This window comes from Varanus komodoensis, unplaced genomic scaffold (assembly GCF_004798865.1).
Source record: "Varanus komodoensis strain SLA01 unplaced genomic scaffold, ASM479886v1 scaffold12, whole genome shotgun sequence".
Lineage (NCBI taxonomy): Eukaryota > Metazoa > Chordata > Lepidosauria > Squamata > Varanidae > Varanus > Varanus komodoensis.
Genome location: NW_025335349.1, coordinates 22,294,119 through 22,318,777, shown reverse-complemented (window position 1 = coordinate 22,318,777; position 24,659 = coordinate 22,294,119). Strand labels below are relative to the sequence as shown.

General features: G+C 41.7%; 1 protein-coding gene across 1 annotated transcript in view; it reads right to left on the bottom strand.

Annotated features, from left to right (window-relative positions):
- The window catches only part of DEPTOR (DEP domain containing MTOR interacting protein), a 76,274-nt gene that overhangs the window by 36,583 nt on the left and 15,032 nt on the right, over nucleotides 1–24,659 (bottom strand). Inside the window, exons 3-5 of the mRNA XM_044422159.1 lie at nucleotides 18,984–19,162; nucleotides 14,722–14,845; nucleotides 2,842–3,020 (exon numbers count right to left, since the gene is read on the bottom strand). Of these exons, the coding sequence (XP_044278094.1) occupies nucleotides 2,842–3,020; nucleotides 14,722–14,845; nucleotides 18,984–19,162 (482 nt within the window). The remainder of the gene's footprint in view (nucleotides 1–2,841; nucleotides 3,021–14,721; nucleotides 14,846–18,983; nucleotides 19,163–24,659) is intronic.

Here is a 24,659-nt window from a genome sequence, read left to right as displayed (position 1 = left end):
CCCTTCTTTGCATGCTCTCTGTCTTTCCCTGAGCTGCTTCTCACTTTCCTCTCCTACCTGCAACATGCTTGTTCTGCTCCAGAGACCAGTGGTGTTCATTTTACTTATACGCTGAGCACCCAGTAGCTGAGCACCAGCTAAATCGCAAGTTGGCAGCAAGAGCAATCGCACAGCTCTGATGTAAGTTGGCAGGTGTCACTGCTCTATTTCCAGCACAAGTTCAAGAGGAGTACAATTAAAGACCACGGCAAAAAACCCCTCCTTTTCCTTCTGAGCAGTTGTATTTCAGCCCCTTCAAATACAGGCATCACCAGAGTGCAGCAGGTGAATGACCTAGTTAGCTGTGTGCTGTATTTAATAGAAGACAATAACTTTTGGCAAGGGGACCTCTATGGGAAGGCCTCTCCAATCCAAGCCCAGCATAAGGATAAAAAACCATCAGGAGCAAAAGCTGCCCACCAACACACGACTCTTAAACCAGTTTTTGATGTGACCTCGCTTGGAATATTACAATTCACTTGGAAACACGGAAACATAGAAACAGAGCGAGTCAGAAGGGTGCATCTAGTCTGACCCCCAGCTCCAGCCAGTTCCGCTTACAACATGCCCACCATGTGCATGTCCAGCCTATCTTTGAACACCCGCACCGATGGGGCCTCAACCATCTCCCGTGGAAGCCCATTCCATACCCTCAGGGTCCTAAGTGGCAGGAAGTACTTCCTGGAATATGTGCAGTTCTTGTCACCACACTTAAAAAGGGATATGATAAAGTTTGAAAAAGTACAGAAAAGGCAACTAAACTGATTAAGAGGCTGGAGCAACTTCCCTGTAAGGAAAAGTTACAACAGCTGAGATTCCCTTTTTCAGAAATAAGGTACCACATGATAGAGTTGTACAGAATTCTGTATGATGCAGAGAAAGCAATGTTTCTCCTTCTCTTATAATACTGCAAACCCAATGGGACCATCCCATGATGCTGACTGTTCAGAGATTCAGGACAGATAAAAGGAGGGACTTCTTCACAAGGCACATTGTTAAATTATGGAACTCATGTCCATAAAATTGATGGCCACCAATTTGTCTGGCTGTAAAAGGGGGCTGGACAAATTCATGGAGAAGAATGCCATCAATTACAACCAGTCTTGATGGCTGCAATGCTGCCTTCAGTGACAGGCAATGTTACAGTTGCTGGAGGACTTGGGCAGGAAGGTGTGTGGCTTTCCTCTCCTGTATGGGGTTTCCTGGCCACAGAACAGATCCCTGGTTCTTCTTTTTTGTTAAGGAACACCTGAACACCCAGCAGGGTAAGCAAGGTTACTTCATCACAGTCATCCACACTGTAGTGAGATGCATGCATTTATTTACATTATAGAAATATATAATAATATTCATCTATACATAAGTTTTAGACATATGTTTGTCTTTCCTTTTAGAGATGCTTCACAAGTGGTCACCTTATAGCCTAGTACAAGAGTAATAAATGCTAAATTCTATGGCCTAAAATCTAAAGAAGGAAGGAAGGACAAACCACAAAACCCAAGACTGTTATCACACTCTGATGCAAAAATTGAACTTCTGCTGTGCTGGTGACAAACTAGCACAATCTAAAAAGTTGGATTCGTGATTTGATTGCGTGAAAATCGATTGACTTACGAGACAGCCAAGACTGTCTTGTTCCATTGCTTTAAATTGGACTTAGTTGGAGCTAATTTGCTGGATTGTGCTCTTCGTTGGCAGGTTCTAAACTCTGAATCACAGATTTCCCACAAGTTTTCCCACCACCACCAAATCCTCCATAAATATGATTGAAAAAAGGACATATAAACTTCTCAGAAAAGGAAATATAGATAACTCAATAGACTACATTAGTCCAAACATCCAGCATATTGACTCAAAGCCTACAACAATTATGAGTCATGAAACTGAGCATGATAGACTACCAGCCATACATAGTGGCTTCCAGGGACCTGTAGAATGTCCTTGTTTTGCTTGTCCCCAGATTTGCAAACCAGTGTGTTTGTAGCCCATGATAAACTCATGGTCATTCACAATGCCACTACAACTAGTGGCCTGCATTTGGCCTGAGAGAGATGTCCTCAGAATAGAAATCCAAATATACCAAGATGCAGTGAACCCATGCAACGAGAACTTGCAGAATCTACTCTAGGAAGGACCAGCCCAACTGCTCCTTGTGAACAGCAAAGGAAAGGAAGCCCATGGGGAGTTACACTGTTCCCCTTTCACCATGGCTCTTGGCACATGTGTCGAATACACAGCAGTTCAGCTGGCCATAACATTCATTGCCTGCACAGAGCCTTTCCACAGAAAGATCTAATGGCTGGAAGTGAGTGTGGCCCCAGAAGACCCTCTCTCATAGGGTCTGTACTTGCTGGAAGGGTAAGTAGTGCCAAATTCCTCTTGGATTGGGCAATGCAAAAAGACAATTCTCATCTCTTGTATTTGTGCTGCACAAATTTTGCAGGATTTTTCATCCAGTCAGTGCAATGATAAATAGAAGCTACAATGTTAAAAACCCACACTCCCCTGCTGTTTTCTTGTCACTAACAATGCCCATCACTTCAAAACAGGAGAGGTTCCAGGCATGGGGAGCCTCAATCCCACAGACCTTGGGAAAAATCAAGCTCTCCTTTTCCCAGCATTCCACTGGGAAGCAAGTAGGCAAAAAGCAAGTGGTAGACCCAAGCACGGTTAGCTCCAGTGTCACCCCGCACCAGGCAAAATGATTTCCCACCCTGTGGTTAAGCAATACAATAAAATATGTTTCTGTCGTATGGGATTTCACTTCTTACATATCTGTCAAGAGCAGCGCAAATGCCTCACCATGCTGTATAATTCCATGTTCCAGCAGTCTACGACCAAGTTGCTCAGCCTCAGATCTTGTGGTAGCCTCTCCTTCCTGGATCAACCAATCAATCATCTGAGAAGCCATGAAAGTACGTTCATATTTTATTCCTTCCTCTTCCCTGGCTTGTAAAAGCACGTTTTCAGTAGTCATCAGTCTGCAATTTAAAAAAGAATGAGGAGAGAAGGAAAACATGTGCATGGAGGTTAAATTGCATACATAAACCTTCTGATTCCACATGCCTTCAGCTTTACACAGGGATGGACCCAAGCCTTTGCTCCAAATTGGAGATTAGCTGATAAGGGGCATTAATAAAGCAATATACAAACACTCCAGGAATGGAAGTGAAAAAGAATACTCAGCATTCAGAAAGTCTCAGATTAAGAGCACAGCATCCCAGTAGACTGAACTGTACCTTATCATAACAAATATACCTCCTGGATACATTGCATTTATTATGTTTCTATATTGCACAGCAGCTGAAGCTTTCTGGGCAGTTTGAAGATTAAACCCTTTAAAAATACATGGCAAAAACAACAATCATACAAACATGTTCCTCTAACAGGTTGGGAAGTCCAGACATCTTCCCTTGCCTAGCTAGTACTAGTGCTGACTCCACAGGCTGTACTGGAAGTGGCGGAGGGCTGCATATAGCCAACAGGCCGTGAGTTGTGCATTCCCGCTGCACACATAACTGGTGTGCTTGATGAGTCATTATCTGCCCAGCTCTCACAAGATGCAAGAGCAAGAACTTAAGTGTGAGATCTGGTGACATATTAATTCCATGGTTAAAGCTAAAATAAACTGTGTGCCAGAGGCTTCAATGGTAAGTAGATTGTCAACTGATGGTCTGGTCAAGTAATAGGCCAATGCACTCATCAAAACCTCCATATGGCATGACATGCAAGTGGGTTTGGTTCACTTACTTGTTTTTAGCTCTTTTAGTCTTGTGAGATATTAAGGAATTCTTAACAGGAATGCACAAGTGCTTCTTCCATTTGTGACATAGATGGGATGCCACGAACGGAAAAAGTATTTCCATAACAATTCTTGGCTGACTCTTTCCCCTTTGATTAATTAGATGGATGGATTTAGCTGTTACTTGGGTATAAACAACATGGTAGAGATGATTCCTTCAATCATGTCCTGCTTCTCTACAGGAGAGTCATCAAAATAAAAACCAAACCAAACCAAAACAAAAGCTAACACTATTCAAGGCAGTCATCCCCTAGGGACTGGCCATCCTGATTCCACAGGTGCTAAGTGGGAATTACTTGTTACAAGCCTACAAATGGCATGCCCGGCTGGCTGTTGTGGCAGAAAGAGTGGTCTTTACAGGTATTAGCATCTCTTTTGCAATGGACAGGAATGTGAAAGGAATCTGGAAAGTTGCCAGGTGAGGATGGTGTTGGGGACAGTGACTGCAAAGCCTGTCATTTCACATCATAAGCATTGAGCTCTGAAGTAGGAAACAAGTGAAGAAAACTCCATCTATAGGGCCAAACATGAGTTGTTTTCCAATATTTCAATGCCATGGTGTCTTCCCAAAAGATTTTCATGAGACCATTAGAATCTATGGCTCCCTATGAGAGAATTACAAATGATGTAGAAATCCTGTTAAACTAGGCTGGTGTGAACCAAAGATCATGGCAAGTGTAGGACTTGGTTCTTCACGATACAGTGAGGCAAAATAAGGGCATTTTATTATAGATACCGCTGAAATTATATTAAGTAACCACCTGCGGCCTGTACAGCACACACTGGTCCTATGCTAGGACATAAACAAAAATACTAAAGCAGCTGGAGAAGAACTTGAATTAATTGTATTGCATCACCAAAGAGCTACTCACTAAAATGGGGTTCATACACCGACCTTCAGTTGAAAACTGATATGCGAATATCTATCCCCAACTCTGTATCATGGGTATTATTTTTCTATTTTTATGGATTACCACTCGGAAATCTGTTTACATGTAAAGCGATATATTTGTTGTTAGACGCAAAGTCATGCCAACCCATCATGACCCCATGGACAACATTCCTCCAGGCTCTCCTGTCCTCCACCATCCCCCGGAGTCCACCCAAGCTCACACCCACTGCCCCAGTGACTCCATCCAGCCACCTCATCCTCTATACATATTGAAAATAAAGTAGGATCCATCTGTGGCTCAGCACTAGGAATGCTGTACTAGTAGAAACCAATCTTTTTGTAACTAGTGCTTGTTAGGACAATGGCGTAATAATATACCACATTTTTAAAAATTAACCTAGCAAGTGTTCCTTATGTTACAGAAGCATTGGGTGGCACTAGCACAACCTCAGTAATGGGGCACAGTTGGATGGATAACACCTTTTCATCAAGCCCACAAATACATCGATACATACAAATAGGATCAAAAAGATACTGAGTGAAATGCTATTGAAGCAGGGAAAGGTAGGAGAAAACATACATTCAACACTCTGAAAAGAAAAAAGGAGAAAAACCTCAGAATTCCAGTTATAGTTTCGTACTAGGCTAATAACCAATGCATGTGCAAAATCTTTTAATAAGGAGATTTAAAACTGAAGAAGGCACTCATGCACATCCTTGGAATATAAAATTGCTGACTTCCTGCTGATTTGAGTGGAAACAGTGGGGTACTGGCATATACCTAGTTTACAGAGGTTTACATCAAAAACATACTCATATGCATTGCTAGAAACGCTGCAGCAAAAGAATATATATATAACTGATCTGAAACTGAACCTCAGAAATGTCTGGGATAGTTTGGGGGAGAAAAATCCCATCATCCATTCCAATAAAAATAGTTCTCTTTTCTTGGTGATGTTTCTTATTAACTTTGAGTCTATCAGATGCAATAGGAACAGTTCCTTTGAATTTAGCCCTCTAGGAGGGAGAAAAATTAAATAGAAGGAAATTGGATAACCCAAACACAAGTGAAAAACTAATGGCTCAGTTTGACAGGATTTCTTCGTATTTGCTGATGGGGGGTATTTAAGCAAAATTCAAGTTTTGGTTTCCCCTTATGAAGCCTCAGAGGGCAAGATCCTTCATTTTTCAGAGTAGTAGCGGACAGATGGTAGAGCTCCAGAAGTTTTCAACTTTAACTTCAGCATGGTCAATAGTCAAGACCATTCAAAGTCCAAAACAGCTGGCCATCTTCTTTCTGCTCATCCCTGTTACAAAGAGCTGTTTTCCCAGAAAAAGCCCAAGCCCAATTTTGGAGGGCCTAGTACAAACTTGAAGTCTGGGTCCTCTCCAACACTTATTTATTTAGTTAAAATATTTATACCCCTCCCTATACACAAAAGCATCTCAGGGCAGCTTACAAAAACCAAAACAAATAATCTAAGAGATTAACAATAATTAAATGAATGGTTAAATATTCACATAAAACCAATAACATTTCACAAATGAAGGAGAATCAAAACAAAAGCAAAGTCAAGAATAGGAACAAAATCAAAACCAAAAAGTGACTGTGAAGTTAAATCCTGATTAAAATTCCTAACATTTAAAATGATGTGCAAATAAAAATATACATACCACAATTCCATTTCAGACGTACAAGTGACATTTCAAGTGACATGAAAAGACTATCTCTATTTCAGTTCCAGAATATGCCCTGGGACAGTATTTACTATTATGTTTAACAGAACATCTGTGCTGAAGAAGAGTCCAACAAAGCCTGCTGATTAGAGTGTAACTTTTTGCTTGGCAGGAGCCCTGGAACCCATGTTCCTGATTGTTATGTTGCTTTGTCTCTCCGCCACTGCCCTTCCCTCCTGCCTAGGCACAGGGAACTCCAGGACTGGTAGCCAGATAGCACGTCTCAGTGCCTGCTCCATTTCTCAAACCAGTGCCCAGCTGAGCAAGTCCAAGTTTGGGCTATCAAGCCACTGTTCAGAAATTTGCTTGCAACCTTAGGGTATGTGAAGTGGGAGTTATAAATCTTCAGAATCTGGAGGGAGAAACTTTACAAAACAAAAAAGTGGAGCATGCCATAAAATGTGCTAGTGTTGAGTACCCTTGTTCAGGGTTTCACCCATATGCTCCTCCAGGAGATACCAACCCACTTCTCTATCCTCTTGGTTTTCTGTTCCCCTGATTCCAAAGCATCAGCTACTGTGCTTGGTCTCTGACCATACGTAGTCTGTATTGAGGTGCTTCCTTCTTTAGGGATTCATGAGGGCTTTTTGGTTTGTGAAGTAATTCTGTAAATGGAGTTCCATCAAACCCAGTGGTATCTCCCTAAAAGATTATGCCGTTTTTACTACTCAGGGGACTGTGTTTATATGTTCACACAGATGATAATAGACACAGAGCCAGGATCCAGAATGACAATACCATAAATGCTGCTTCTGACATTTCCCAAGTGCTAATTCAACCCTCATCCAGAAGCTTTTGTAGCTTTGGGGAAAGACCACTAAAGGTCTCTGGCTTTCATCGCTGGTGGCTACTCACATTAGCACCTTGAAAATTAGGAAATAAGTTCAGACAAGAAGAAAATACCGTATTTTTTGCTCTATAAGACATACTTTTTTCCCCCTCAAAAGTAAGGGGAAATGTCTGTGCGTCTTATAGAGCGACTATGTCTGTGCAGTAAGTCTGTCAGATGTGCAGCCCATGGGGAAGTGATGGGGAATGTGCCTGTGATTATGTGCCCATTTGATTCAGAATATTTTTTCTTGTTTTCCTCCTCTAAAAACTAGGTGTGTCTTATGGTCAGGTGCGTCTTATAGAGCGAAAAATACGGTACCTTCAAGTAACAGTGTGGAATGTCATGCTATTGAGGTTCCAACCAAACGACCCTCACCCCAAATCTCTGATTGTTTGGTGATTTTCCATATTCTGTGCAGTTTCTGAAAGGCTGGCATACTTCTCCTCAGGCTCAGTTACTAACCGGAAGAACTGTAAGCTAAATCTATGTTTGCTTTATGGTATTTTGGCATCAAGTCATTTGCCTTCAATTCTGGCCATCACAGGAAAGGCCTCTGAGAGACTCTCTGGAATGGAGTTCAACCTTTGGACTAGAAGAGGTTCTACAACTCTGGATGAGAGGTTGAGGAAAAGTCAACAACTAGCATGCTGGAGAAGGGTTGAGCAAGCACATATTATCTGTGTTGAAAACCACTTTGAATGCATCCTGAGGGAGAAGGAAGTATACAAATAAATTGACTGACTGATTTACTCCTGGAAATGTCTCTCCTTCACCCACAAATACATGCATTACCTCATAAACAAGGGCTTCGGAAAGTGTGCTTGCCAAAGTAACACATACATTAGCAATACCCTCTGACTTTATATTGCCCTATGATTATTTAATATATCATCCTTTTTCCTTCAACAAACCAACAACAAAACAATGTTTACAACAACCCTCTGAGATAGTCTAGGCAGTGACTGGCCCAAAGTCACCCAGTGTTCTTCATGGTTGAGTCAGGACTAGAACCTAGATTTCCCAAGTCCCATACTGACACTAACCACTATATCACACTGTTTTTCCACATTTGAAGCCACAAGATTGCTGGGTTTCTTCCTTATTCCAACAGCAGGGGAAAGCTGGGGGCTTTTCATTTCGATTCTTGAGGCCAGGAGAGGATTTTGGCTTAGACTGAAGGGTTGGCAGAATCAGCAAGCATTTGAAACCTCCTTAAGGACCCATTCTTATTAGTTGCCCATGTCATGTATCAGGTACTTAACCTTTTCATTCATGTACCTTTCCCCACCCCCCACTTTTTAAAAAGGCTTCTAGAAGCTATACTTCTGCCTGTGATGACAGCTAATCGCTCCTTAATTTCTGGCGGGGACGGTATGTTCTGGGTATTAAGTGGCGATTTGACCTTAACTGGAAATGGAAAGCTAGAATTATATTTTGATCAGCCAAGTAATAGTAGAGAGTAGTGACAGATTAATCTTTTTCTTTCTATAACATCCATGTGTTCCAGCAAACATTTGTTCCATCCCATTTTCACATTAATACAGGAATATACTGTTAAAGGTCTCCATGAGCATTAAAACACATTTTTGTATCCCATTTCCCTTAACATATACCTTTTTATATGCCTTTTTCATAAGGGACAAATTTGTGCATGCATTTTTTCCCTAATGCATGCATTTTTTGATCATAAAACTCCATTGCAAAATTCAGAGACATGAAAAAATGGAGGGGATAATTACCTTCCAATTTGTATATTAGCTTGGGAAGTGTGAACTAGGCCAACATTTTTTCCTGCCAACCTTAGTAAAGAGTTATCTGCAAATCCTACAAAAATGATCAAAAGGTCTCTGTTTTGACTGGGATGCAGGAAACAGAGACAACAGCAAACAGAGCAAGATAGGGCTAATGCCATTTAATCTATAGCTACTCAGGCATACATGATCTTGCCATGGTAACAGGAGGTCCACAGTAAGACACAGTGGAGGGATTCATTGTTCAGATAAAAGTCTAGTTGTGGAAATCAGCCCAGTAATTTAAAATTAATAGAATTACAGCCATCATTTTGATGGTGTGTACATGAGTGTGAGAGAGGCAGAGGGCCAAAAATATGAGCAAAGATAAACTGGTGGTTTACAATCACTGGGAGTTCAGGTTACCCAACAGGACTTGGGGTAGCTCTTGCCCTTGTGGCAATGGTGTGTCCAAACAGAGTGGTTATTTCTGTACAGGAGTAAATGGCATCAAAGCACTTACATTGGGCCAAGTCAAGAGCCCTGTTCAGGTCCTGGATTGTGTGCAGAGTTACTCTCATTCAAGTAAATGCAAGGAAAACCCATATTCAGACAGGACTGAGGAGGGTCTAGGGGCATGAGGGCAGGGCCAGCACGTGAAGTCCTGTGCCCATTTGTATATTCTTTTTGCTCTAAAAAGCATAGATGGAGGCCATTTGCTGTGGTGGATTCTGCACTTGTTCCCAGATTCCAGCCAGCAATAACATGTAGACTCCCTTCTGAACTTACCCTGCTCTGACTGGGTAAGTCTCTAAATGGGTAAATCCAGGGGAAAATCCAAGAGAAAAGCAATCTGACAACTCCCAGCATTCCCCAGCCAGCATAGTTGCACTAAAAGACATGGATCTTTGGCTGGCACGAACAGGTCCAAAGACTTGGTGCCAGGCAAGCTTCTCTGCAAGGAGGGCTCAGCAAGAGGAGCACCACCACTGAAAAGGCCCTTCCTTACAAGGTGGCCGCATGCAGAGGACCAGTCTTCTGTATTGGCCAAGTCTTGTGCAGTCAATCCGAGAGACCAAATCCTGTTAATATTTTTACTTTAGTTCAAAGAAATGCAGCAGGCCCTCAAGTGCCCAGTACATAGAATTTAGAAACATGGAGTCCATAAAAGTAGAGGCAGCACTTTTTGCTATTGTATTCTGCAGTATTCTTTGTTTGGCATCAAAATAAACTCTTTTCCCATATGCATGTTGTCCTTTTACCACTTCTTGAGTGGAAATGGGTATGTGCTTTACAGCAGGGAATTTCCGTTTCTAAAATACAGTTTCTGTGTTAGTAATCAACTTTTTGCACGGGCTCAGATGATAAACAGCCTCATGGGAGTCGTTGAAATGGAAAAGTCTGTTGTCTTCCTGTCTACTTCCCTTTTTTACATGGGGCTATTCCCCAAAGAATATAGCAAGTATTCCATCCAAGGAAGACTAGTCTCTGATCATCAGGAAAAATGAAAATCATACAGAACTTTTACGAAAAGGTGTCACAGCTAAAGAAACTGTAGAAACTACAGTGGGGAGAGAGCGCTAAACTCTCTAGAGATAGAAAAGTATCAAATATCACACATAGCTCAGTTTTGTCTTGGCACTTTGAGTCTAAATTTAAACTTATTTTCCGTTTTAAGTTTCCAATGCAAAGTATAAGAGATTTTCACCACAGAGATGCCAAAGAGCAGAGAGATGTCATTTGTCATTCTGTGTCCATATAGAGAATCATGTCCAATGGCAGCTTTGGATTTTTTTTTCCTTTTAGAAAAAAACAACAACTGTGCAGTATTCTAAAACATTTTAATCTCAATGGTTACACTACTTTCAGTCTGTACAGTAACCACATATTACCAGGTTACCTTTTGCTTTGTTTTCTCAGCCATAGCTAGTTTGTATTACTATTTCCCTGACATTTTAAGGGGTACCTGATAGTTGTGGCTTTCACTGGTAACCCTCCCTTGTCTTCCCACCATGCCCTCCTCCTGTTTTGGAACCATAGAAATACCATAAGTAGGGAAAGAAGAAAGTAATGCACAATCTCTTGATTTCTAGCACTGGGAGTCATCCACCTCAATCAATTCATACTGAATTAAACGAATTCAGCAGTAATGCACCTGAATTAATTGAGCATTAGCTTGAGATGCATGCAGTTTTTCTGAGCACAAGAATCAAGTTTCTTTGTCGGAGAATATGGATGGGTTTAAAAACATACAGAGAACACTCAGCCCTGTCTTTCATCAAATTACATTTGAAATTACTGTGGCTGCTATGCATTATTTAGAGTCCTGTTATTTAAAGGGGTGAGGTGGGAGGGGAGCATCTCTATATTCCATCACGAGGGCCAAGGACATATTTCCCCATCTCTTTTAGGCTGAATTCCAAGTTGGAACATCTAGTTCGAACCACAGCCATTAAGTACTGCAGTTCCCCACTATTTATGAAAGCAATCTTCTGTGGAATTGCATAAGTGTACTGAAAATACAGCATGGCCTCTAATTTGCTGTGTTTGACATTTGGAAATGAGGGATAATTTATTGTATGGGCTACTGTAAGCAAAAGGAAAGAAAGAACAACATGGGAAAGAAACCCCCTACTCCTGCTTGTGCTTACTGCAGCCTTGCAAATAAATCCAAATAAGGCTGGTGTTTGCTAGCCCATTTATTTGAAGCATAGAAATAGCCTGAATTGCCCAAAAAACCAGACCCAACTCACTTCCAGTTTCTCAAGGCTTTCTTGCCTGAAGGAAACCATGTGCATGGCCCTGCCTGACTTGCATTGCTAGATCTTAAGACAGTTTTTCCCCAACATGGTGCTCCTCAGATGTTTTCACTATAACACCCATCAATTTTATCCAGCATGGTGAATGATCAGGATAATGTCTTCAGCTACTGCCTGGGGACAAACAACATGAGGTGACCAGACAACCATTCCTAGACAAAGAGGCTGGGTTCACATGGCAAAATAAGCCATGCTTCTTTCCGAGTGGCTTGTTGTGTTGTCTGAACCCAGTTGGAATGGCTTATGCATGGTTATGAAAACATGGGGTTGGGTACACATGACATGACAAACCACTCTGAAACAAACATGGCTTATTGTGCTATTGTGTGAACTCCATCAAAATGTTGGCTTGCTTCAAAGCCAAATGTTGGCTAGTTTCAATGCCAAATGTTAGAAACCAAATATTGTAGGGGAATGGCTCCGTCTCTAGCTCTGGTGACCCCCACAACAACCTCTCTGCTATATTATAAAGCACCCTACTTGTAGTTTCTTCAAGGGATTCAGGAAACCTTCTCCACAATTTACTACTGTAGCTTCTTCTACACTGTTTGTCCTCTGCGGACAGGAACAGGAAATGTAAAAACTGGTCAGTGCTAGAGAAAGGCCATTGTTTGTAAGAAGGAATTGATGGCACATTGCTTTTATGGCCTACACACCTCACTTCTTTTGTCCTACTTTCGGTTTTGGTGAAAAGAGGTGTGGCCAATTTTAGAAGCATTACAAAAGCCAGAAAAAGGTTATTTAACTTGAGAGGATATTAGGAAAGAAAAAAAGAGTGTGCGTATCACACAAAGCAATTCCGCTATCAAATCATGTTCAGTTCTCTTGGGGGGAACCCCCCTCACACACACGCACACATGCACAATCACTCTATATATTAGAAGCCAGTTTAAGGTCTTCCTCTTCCAGAAGACATTAAAAGTGCAATTCTGTGGCTATTTACAGGAATATACATCCTCTAGCTCACAGCACTCCCTAGTTGGACATGCTGTCTGTGAAATGCCGAACAAAGTTATACTCTTTGTCTACTGATTCCTTGATATCTTTAATGTTAAATATTCTTATTTGATTCTTTTTATTTAGTTGGTTGGTGATTTTGTTGTTGTTTTATTATGTAATCTGTCCTAAGGGCATTGGACAGTATAAAATCTAACAAATAAATAAAATTATCCCAAATTACCTTTTCTCTATTTTGATGCATAAAGTTGCTATTGGTTCTGCCCTCTTATTCGAGGCATCTTTTTTCCCCTTCAAATCTTTTTCCTGCTCTCTTTTTGAATATGGACTTCAAACTGAGATGGAAATAAGATCAGCTGCAGAGAATCAAACCACAGCAGCTCACGCAGTCATTTATACCTTAAATAGCCACACGTGCGTCCCCAGAATGGTAGTATTGTCCCCAAGTTCACCACGTGACTTGCCCAATAATGCATCTGTTAACTTTTTGTACCATCCATTTCCAGGAAATCTCTACTCACATATTTTATTTATTTCTAGTTGCCAGCAGCATCCATGATGCAAGCAATCACTGTAGCCTTGTAAAACACACATTCACCTTGTAGTGGTTGGAAAACATGGTCTAACCTCCCTGTTATTTGACCCACATAATCTGGCAGGATATTCAGTATCTCAACCATCTGTTTCAAATCTTAATTATATGCTCTGGATTTGTCTCCCTCCTCCCTCCATCCCTTGCTAGTTTTAGCATGACTTTTCTCTTGGGAAAATAGAGAAAATGGAAGATAATGAGAATGAAGGATTGTTTAATTTTAAGAAACTTCTTTGTATACAATAACAAAAATGATTCCTAGTTATTCAAAAAAATAAGTCAACAAGTGAGACATGCAACAAAATGTTGCAGTCCGGATTGTTTCGATCCAGGACGCTCCATTCCTTTCCATTCCCCTCACCCCTGTCAGTTCAGCCTTAAGTGCCCACTGAACATGCTCAAACCTAGTTGTGCTGCCCCAGGAAGACATTTTCCCCTTAACATCATTGTTGTTATTATTTAGGGTTCTTTATACCTCATTAAAGGGATGCAGGTGGCGCAGTGGTTTAAACCACTGTGCTGCTGGGCTGGTAGATCAAAAGGTTGTCTGTTCGAATCTGCACAACGGGGTGCGTTCCCATTGCTCCATCCCAGCTCCTGCCAACCTTGCAGCTCGAAAGCATGCAAATGCAAGTAGATAAAAGGTACCACTTCAGTGGACGGGTAACAGCGTTCCGTGCACCTCGGTGTTTAGTCATGCTGGCCACATGACCACAGAAACTGTCTGCAGACAAACGCTCGCTCCCTCGGCTAGGAAACGGAGATGAACACCGCTCCCTAGATTCAAACATGACTGAACGTCAAGGGGAAACCTTTACCTTTATACTTCATTAAACCCTGGGGTTTCCTGCCAATATTGCCCCCTTGTGTGTGGATGATGCAGTTTTGGTTATGTAAGAATCAGCACTCAGAAAACTGAGCTTGCCATCCTGAAATATAAGTGGTCCTGGTAACAAAATGCAGCATGGGATGCTAAAGCTCACTGTTCCGTTCAGACAGCCATGCCCCTTTGCATGATATACCATTCCGTTCCTCTTTCTCCAGTTTTGTTTTCCTTTTTCATTCAGCTCTCAGTCAGCCCTTCGAAGCTACTGAACATGCTTTGCCCTCATTGGGCTGGGGTGCTTTTCTAATCCTAGGTATTTTCTTTCCTTTGATGTTTGCACTTCAGCGAACCTGGGACTTCTGCAAATTTCAGGCTCTCCCAAGCCTGAAGGAATGTGACATATTGGCCATTTAAGCAATGGAGCTTAGGCTTAAACACTGAAAACACTGATGGTCAAAATCAGTTTTCACTTCCAACATATAGCGTGCAACATACTTTTCATATATTCTCTGTCCTCTCATGAATGCCTTAACTTCACTGTCAAGTGGAAAGGTTCCATCGTCTTTCCTGAAGCGGTAAAAAAGTTTGAGATCCTTGAACTCCTTATGTTCATCGCAAACTGAAATGTAAGAACAGGAAATTAGAAATTTGAAAAACTTTATCACAGTAGGTTAAACGTCCAACAACCATCACTATGAACTCAGAAAAAATTTGATATGAGAAATTTTCTAATACAAAATCAGTCTTGTAAATAAATCTACAGAAGTTATTTGCCTATAACATTTTTCACAATTTATTATTTTCCCAGTTGCAATGTATGGCTGTGAAAGCTGGACCATAAGGAAGGCTGAGCACTGAAGGATTGAAGCCTTTGAACTGTGGTGCTGGAGGAGACTCCTGCGAGTCCCTTGGACCGCAAGGCGATCAAACCAGTCAGTCCTAGAGGAGATCAACCCTGACTGCTCCTTAGAAGGCCAGATCCTGAAAATGAACTCAAATACTTTGGCCACCTAATGAGGAGGAACAACTCACTGAAGAAGACCCTGATGCTGGGAACGATTGACAGCAAAAGGAGAAGGGGACAACAGAGGATGAGGTGGCCAGATGGAGTCACTGGGGCAGTGGGTGTGGGCTTGAGTGGACTCCGAGGGATGGTGGAGGATAGGAGAGGCTGGAGGAATGTTGTCCATGGGGTCGCGATGGGTTTGGCATGACTTTGTGACTAAACCAAATCCCATTTTTAAGAACACTTTATTGTACCATTTTACAACAAACCTAAAAAGTAGGTTGGACTGAGAGATAGGGACCAGATTAAGATCATGTGGTGAGCTGACTGGGACTTCAACATATGTTTCCCTGTTCCTAGTCTAAAATTCTGACCACTACTCTACACTGGTTCCAGTATCTCACACATAACCATGTGTGGCATATCAACAGCCTGAATCAAAGGGAGAAAAAAAGGGACAGGTGGTATTCAAACTGACAATGATTGAGTTCAGAGCATACAGTACAAAAATTGATGAGTGTGGGTTGCCACTGAACCAAAGGTTGTTGCTGAAAGAAGGTTGTCTGAACTCAGCTCTGCTAACAGGCAATGGCTTACTAACCACAACAGCCCACGAAAAGAACAGAAGAGGGGTTTTTTGGATTATGAACTATGGGTTGCACACCATGGTTTGTTAACCTGATTAGGCAAAACAATAACCCATGTTCCAATAACTACCCTCAGTTCAATGACAATCCACACTGAATGTGGATTAACTTGTTGTGTAAATTCAATCAATTTTTCAGGCAGTCTGGGAGAAATTCTTCCTTGCCACAACTGATCCAGTAAGTGTGGCTGTTTGCAAGATTTAGCCACAATACCGTATACATTTCAGTATGATGCATTCATATGGGCCACTTCAGACATAGTGCCAATGCATGGCTTGACACTCCATAACAAGCCCGGCTAATGCATCCTCCCTTTTCCCATTGGTTTAGGGTTAGAGTCACAAGCTTGTGCTAAGCATAGATTGAATGTAACAGCAAACTGCCAGCATTTCCCCAGATGTCTTTTTGGAAAGAAAAGAGAATAGAGTTGAGCACAAACAAACAAAGGCAACAATGTGTTTAAAGTAGGAGTCTGAAGAGGTCAGGACAGAAAAATGTAACAACACTGATAATTTTATTTATATTTATTATTATTATTTATTTAGACAGCTTATATGCCGCCCCCTTCGCATAAGCCTCAGGGTGGCTTACAATCAATTCTGTCCTTCACTTTTCTATCCCATTGATTGATTGAACTTGTATTCTACACTAATAGCCCTGCAGGATCCTGGGCAAATAGGATCTCCATAGCAGATCTCCCTAAGCAAAACAATTACACAGGCAAGCAAGTCGAATAACATCAAAGAAAATTCAGCAACAGTAACAAAGGACAGAACCCTGTGTATGCTTAGACATAAAAGGGTCTTCTAACTTCCAGTCAGCCATGAAATATTGAAAAACATTTAGCTAGCTCAGGAATGCTAGGAGCTGTGTGACATTTTTGGGCATAGGACTATGCCCAAAATTCTCTGAAGGAGTCTACACCTTCAAAAAATGTTTATTGAATATAAGACCTGGTTTACTTTTCCATACAATGCAGGAAGAGGTGGGATCAGCCAGATTTCCTGGAGCAAAGCTGAATGCCATTCCCAAGATGGTCCTAGCCTACATAGCAACCTACCTACACTCTTAGGCAAGCTTTACCAGTCTGGTGCCCTTCAGGTCTCAGCTGGCGTGGCTCATGGCCACAGGACCACAGGTTTATGGTCCAAACTTTCGGGGGGGGGGGGGCACAAGGCTGTTTTTGAGGATGATGCTCTCTTTCTTTTCCTTTCCCTCTTGCATTGACATCCCATGCGGCCTGGTTCTTGGCCTTATCATTCAGTATGTTCTTCCTCCTGCCAGCTTTCTTTACCTTTCTTCCTTCTTTGGCGTACAATATCACAGTTACTCTGATGATATCCCAATCTTTCTTTCTGTTCTTTCTTATATTTCCAAATGGCCATTTCTGCTTGGAAGTTAGATCATTATCTCAAGCAAAAATGCACATTCAGTTTCCCTTTCCCGCACCCAGCTGGCAAATTCACTTTACAATATCCTGAACAATTTAAGAGTTTGGCAGTTATCTCTGAGCTCTCCTTTTCAGCTCACAATACAGTCTCTGGCTTTCTCTTTATAATTTCACTAAAATTCATCCTCCTTTCTACCGACTTCCTTCCTGAGAAGCTCATCCTGTCCTGCATTGGTCATCAGGAATATGTGCCACAGCGCAGCATGTGGTACCCCCCTCCACAATGAACCGCAACTTGCTGTCCTGCAATGACACCCCAAATTTGCTGCTCAAGGCAGCTGGCCTCCCTCTGCCCAAGGGTAGGGCCGGTCCTGTTGAGCATTGGTTTTCCTGTCCCTTATCTCTGTTCACAATTTTCTGTCTGCTTAAGCCTTCTTTTCTGTGTGTGATTTACAGCACGGTCTGTAGTGTGTTAACCTGGAAATAAATTCTATGATGTCCAGCCAGGCTTACTCTCAGGTAAGTGCGCAGACTCAGTCACTTCTTGGCTTTCCTATGTAAGGCATTTATTGTGTGCTCATGATTCCTTTCTCATGCTTGTTAAAGTCTCTAGACAACAAAGCAATCCTCCAGTTTGGCTTCTGATTTTTCAAAGCATTTTCACAGGATAGGGAAAGTAGCCCTTTATCTGCTGGTGCATTTCTGCTATCCTGCCAGAGCACAGCTCCAGAAGAAAGCAGGGGGTCGGGGGGGGGGGGGGAGCTTTTTGTAGAGCTCAGATCTCCTTGCAATGACCAAATGGAAATAGATACAGCAATCAATAAATGCCTCGTGTAGAACAGCTCTGTTTCTCTAGACTGGCTATTTCTCTGGTTCAATCTTGAATGGATGTCTTCTAATATTTAATTATCTTCATGTGTTTGTCTCCTTTTATTTATTTTCATATTCTTTTCCATCCCACACTTGATTCCTCTGTTCAGTAAAATAATATTCTAATACTTTGTGCTTTTTTCTGCCTTGTTTATATTGTGGGCTTTCATTTTACTTATTTATTATATTTATATCCCACCATTTTTCCCTTCCAAGGAATTCAAGTACATAATTCTCCTTCTCCTCTCAATTGCATCTTTACAACAACAATCCTGTGAGGTAGACTGGGCTAAGAGTCTGTGACTGGCCCAAAGTCACACAGAGAGCTTCATGGCTTTTGTGCACAACCTGATACTTTTATGATATTCAACAGGCCTTTTCTTAACCCTTCTATTAAATTTCTACCTCTTTCCTCTATTTTTTTCTTGAATGTGTTTGGGTTTGTTTTCTTTGACTTCAGGCAGAGATCTGTGCATTCAGTTCTTGTACAGTATCTATTATAGTTTCAGTGCCTTTATACTTTTTTAAATGATGACAATACAATCTGGATTGCAGTACAAATGGCTTGAATAATGTAGCATGCAATTTTGTTCAAAGAGAATGCAGTTGTATAGCACTATACGATAATAGTTGTATAGCACTCTGCAATATTGCAATGATTTAATAGCACTATAAAACATTGCAATAATTTAAGAATCTAAATGGCCTTCATTTAGATTTTGGTAGTTCTGTATTGGACTCACAGTGCGTGGCACTCACTTCCCCATGTATTCACAGCTCTGCCTTGGCCCTAAACCATAGATTTCTGGCTGAGGACTTGGAAGTGCAGATTGTTTTCACTCACCGTGGTGGATAATGCTACGATCCAGTAGTTTCTGCACAAGTTTAATTGCTGTTTCTCTGTCCAAGGCTTCCTTGTGATCAATCAGCCAGTCAATCAGTTCTTTGGCAACAAAGCAGTTTGGATATGTCTTCAGGTGATGCCTTCGGTCTTTAATTATCTTTTCTTCATGCAGTCTGAGCCTGAGAACCAAATGACACCACGCTGTGAATAATTTTTGCAAAGCATCTGCCTCTTCAATTGCAAGATAAAAAGAAAAGCTCTTTTCTTCATATCACAAAAGTTGCAAGCAGCGATTGAAGTAGGGAGAAAGATCTGACAGGCCTTATTGGTTTTGCATCCTTATTTCTCTTTGGTTGCAGTCCTATACACACTTACCTGGGAGTAAGTCCCTTTGAAGTTAATAGGAATGACTTCTGAGTAGATACACATAGGATTGTGCTGGCAAACAATCCCAAGTAGCACTGTTTGAGGCTATACCACTGATAAAAATAAAATAAAATGTACTTCTAATTACATACAAAGCGCCCACCTAAAAGAAATTGCTATTCATGTTGGTGTTCTTAAATAGAGACCCAATTATCTTGCTCCCATGTTGTTCTTCTCATATCACACTCCTTCAATTTGTCCACTGTGTGAGGTCCTCCATGACCCGACCTGACTCCATGAATTTTGGCCCACACTGTATTTCACATCAACGCTCCCAAACTACCTTTGTTTACTCGGAAGTTTGGTATTGAAGATTCAGGCTCAATTCCAGTTTATGGTTTAGTGGCAGTCTTCAGGGGGAATTGCCTTCCCTTCAGGTAACCAGATGTTCATCAATGGATCTTAAAGTGTTTATCTGAATGGGTGTTCCCACCTCCCCCAGGGCTGTGTTTGCATCATTCCTCTGAAGAAGCCTCTTCAGAACTGAAATACATCTGGGTCAAACATGTTATTGAGAGTGCTTTCCTGGGTTCTTCTTTCCTGTATTTCTGCATTTGGTGCACTTTCAGACAAACGGTTCCTACTCATATCTCTAAGAAAGACACTGACAAGATTCACACATAAGGGCAACCCATAGTATGTGCTGAGTATGTGTTTTTGTTGCTGAATTGTGGATTGTCATTATGCAAGCCCTAGCTCTTGGTCGATCAGCACAAAGGCTGGATTCACACCAGGTAACACACTACTCAGCACTGAATATGAGTTGAATGTTGGTTGCTGTTGAACTGTAGGTCGTTATGTTGTGTGAACACAACTATATGCCCCAACCATGGTTTCTTAACCATGAGCAATCCACTAAGAGAACCCATAGTTTGTTGCTGGGCTATGAACTGTGCATTGTTCAGGGTCGACAAGCCATGGTTTGTAAATGCAGCTGGGTTTGTATAACACAACAACCCTTGGTTCAACAACAACCCATATTCAACCCATACTTTGGATTGCCATTACATGTGAACCAGGCCACTGTGCAGTTGTTTCTCTTGTCTATTTTTGTGAAAAGGAGAAAAGGGAATATGGAAGTAATTTCAGTGGGAAAAAATGGTGGGGGGGGGGGTTTACAAGTAGAAGATGTCACCTTTTCACTCCCAGTAAAATTATGTGGATAAGGCAAGACAACTGCCTGAGAAAAACCTCATGTGGGAGCCCCTTCTGGAGCCCTTCACCTCTAGATAGCCTCCACATGCAGAAGTGTGGAAAACCAAGGGTCTAGATTGCGTGGGGAGCCCATGCAGATTCAGAAAGCACCCCTGTGGTAGAAGTTTTCCCTCAGCACATGGCAGGTGACTGGGACAAAAGGCACTGAAGGGAGTATGCTCATCCCCATTCTTCTCTGCTGCGTGTTAATTAAACTCAGAAACAGAGTACCAGCAGAAGGCTTCTATGAAGGAGCAACGAGACTTCCTTCCAGGACAGATGGCAAGGTTGGACTTTGTACGCTCTGAAAAGTGCCTCTTTCCTTCCCTTGACTCTGTTTCAAAACAAAATACCACAGCACACAGCACTGCGTCCACAAGGAGGCTGAGCTGGGGGTACTTTGGTTCCTCAGAAAGATTCCAGAACACTTTCCCTCCCCAGATTTCATGAGATAAAAAAGGTTTTCTGTTCTCTGATGTTTGGAGAAAGGAAGGAAATGGGGCACAGCCAATATTCCAGTTTAGCTGTCCCTGTTTCCTACAACATATCCTGGAGGGTGTAATTCAGTGGGGTGCTGAGGATTCCCTGATAGAGCTCTCTAGATAGCTCCCCTTACAGTTGATCCACAGAGGAGAAGGCAATTCAATTAGCTTAACTCCACAGCAGAGATACAGGGACACGAATTGTGTAGAAGGCAGTTTTAGGGCTGGCAGATGGTGGAATTGGTTCTTGGCTTAGTACAAAGAGATGCAGAAGCTGTTTCTACTACCATATGCTAAACCTCGTAAACATACTCCAGTGTGTCTATTAAATAAGTTTGCATGGTGGCAGCAGCCAGGAATAATTCTTTCAGGTTATGTGTTAACAAGCTTCGCGTTACCACATTATTTGTGAAATCCTACTGCCAAAGTGCACAGTGACTACTTTCATATTTGCAAGCAAAGCTTGTGGATACACAGAATAACGCCTTATACAAGGAGGCAGGTAAATATTTCAGGTCAACACTGGACATTAATGATCTGAGCATCTAGAAGGCTTCAATCATCTTGGTACTGCCTGCGCAAAAAATTCAGTGACTGACAGAAATTTGAGAAACCACATTCCTTTCTGACATGTCTTGTTCCTTGTGTCAGAGGGTTAAATGGAGGTGGCGGGGGGGGGATTTTTAGGAAAAGTTGAAGAGAAAGACCTCCTCTTAGTGTGTCCAGCCAATGTTCCTGATGTCCCATGTTTTAGATAAAAATGTTACAGGGCTATGTAATTAAGTCTACTGTCAGCATTAGAGCTTCCCACTTTACAAAGCACAACAAACTGGCAATCAAATAATACTAGTGAGAAACACATTAAACAAAGCGGCACAACAGCCTCTCCTACATTTTTCAAAGAGGCAACCATGTTGGTTGGTTACAGAAAAAACAACAGAGTCTTGTGTCCCTTTAAAGATTACCAATTTTTCCATGGCATAAACTTTCAATGGATATCGTTCACTTCATCAGATGCAAGGAGTGCTAGGCTCAACTTGGCATTTATGGGGCACAGTTATGCACTATTAGGCAGGGGGGAAAAGGTTTATTCCTGGCATTCCCTATTCTGACTGGGGAAAGTTGGAAGTTGTGGGAGATGGGGGGGGTGTTTGCAGGAGCTTCCCCCTCCCATTTTTGGCCCAGTGGTATTCTTAGGATAGGAAACATACTCCCCACTGCATTCCAATTATCAGAAAGTTCAGTTTGGACCATGGATATTACAACAATTATTCCAAAGCATCTATTGTAAAACAAAACAAAATACGCTTTGAAATTATGCACACTTTATATGAAGAAGGCCCCAAGTTTAAGCCCGGGTATCTTGAGGTATGAAAGGTTAGGAAAGTCCCATCTGAAATCCTGGAAAAAGTATACATCCTCCTTCTCCAGTCTGGTACCCTCTTAATTCCTACAACTATGGACTACACCTCCCATAATCCCTGACCACTGACAATGCTGGTTAAAGCTGATGGCCAAAGCAAAACACTAGCATTGGATGATGGGCCATCATATGAATCTACATAAGGCAGCTTCTTATATTACAAAGTGGACATAGAAAAAAAATATCCAGAAGTTTACTTTTAAGTTACTCACTGAAGTGGAGTGATTTTGAATTATACTGCTCATCCTGTTGTTTAGAAGTTTGATTGTTAACAATGCTGCTTATTAATTTTCTCAACATGCTTTTCCCTTTTAAAAAGCAACCTGTAATTATTCCTCATATAATTGTATTTCATTATGCATACAACATATGTATTAAATGTATTTTATCTATTTAATACAACATACAGACCAAAAATTTCATTTCCTACCCAGAGATCTGTCTGGCTGCTACTAAAAGGTAGCCACAAGCAAGCATTGCCAACACCTGTGAATTGTGAGGGACAATGCTCATCAGATACAGTTTTGTTCCTCTTTGAATCTGCCAAAAAGATGCAGCCATAGATGTTAATGTGTCCAGTTTACAAGGACCTATACTGGGCTGGCAGTTTGTGGCCTTCCAGATTTCTGGCCTACAGCACCCACCATGACTAGCCCAGTTAGCCAATGGTGAAGGACGATGGGAGCTGCACACCAAAACATCTGGAGCACCTCAAGTTGCCCATCATGGCCTACTTGGAAGCACTCCATACAGCTGGATTGCAAGACTGAAAAATCCAAGCGTCTGGTAGTACTGGCCTCTTCAAAATAAAATCTGCTCACTTGGGAATATGACAACAACACTGCAGCTGCTAAAGACTCAGATACGTGACAGCGAACACTTTCCAACTCCATATTCCTCTTTGAAATTGTGTCTCAGCCACAGAGATAGTCTACAGAAATGAAAATACATGGACAAAGAAAGATGAGAGCATTTCTAGGTTGACATGGTTTGGTAAAAGAAAGGAGAAAATTCTGCACCCTGACGTAATGGTTGTAAACAATGTATCTTCAATCTAAAAGATGATATTTCACCTTAAAACATTTAGTCATGATAACCACAGTGCTGGTGGATATCAAAACACTCATAGCTTCGACAAAATTTAAATAGAAAAGATCAGATCCAGAATACGCCTTCTGTAAGAGGAAGAGACTTTCCCCAAGAGGAAGACCTCTGTTCATCAAAGGTACCCCCACCCAACTGCGGGGGACACCTCTTCCCACACACCACAGTTCACAGCATTCGGCAGGATCTCCTGACTCTGTGTAGCCTTTATTGGGGGGCTGCAGGAGAACAAGGGAATGGGGACAGGGCGGTTCATTTCCACTAGCGCAGCTGATCTGGCATAAAAACTGAATTCAGTGTTTCTGTGATGCGAAAATACATGCTTAAGGCAATGCAGTGCTGGTCATTTTAGAAGATCCCTCTGTTGGAAGCAGCCCCAAACCTAGCCCACAAAATACGTGTTTAAGGCTGGAAAAATGCCACTGGTAAGGGAAAACTGATTATTAGTAGGAAGAGCAAATCTTACATAAAATGTGGTTTCTCGATGTATTCACATGACAGAGTATGTAAGATGCGTTGAACACGTGAAATATGCTCTATGAATATTGAATGTATGTATATGTACAACCATACTCAATCGCGACCAAGACCCCGGCCTGCTGAAGCGTTATATCGTTTTTGCGAGAGACGTTTCCCAATGGTAGCATTTACTTTTGTGAAACGGTGTGTTGGGCTTTCTCCCTGCCCCCCGTTATTATGGGGGAGCGGTTCCAAGCAACTGTCTATGCGACCAGGAAGTCAGTGATGCCTCATTGATATTTATGGGGCTGCATGAGAAACCCTGAGGCAGTCGGCTTACTGACTGCAACATAAACTCTACATTAATCATTAATATGTTTGAGTAGTTGGCCTTTGAAAGCTTAATTCTTCCTCGTGCTGCTCTTCCCCTCTTCCTCTTTTCCAAGTTTCCTGGTTTCCATAGCAAAACAAAAACAAAACAAGGTTGGAGACTTATACGGCAGTTTGCTGCATATTTTGCTTACAAGCCCCCTGGCATTCAGTGAGGCTTACTCGGTGTGTTTAAGGCTGAACTGGCTGTGTTGTATA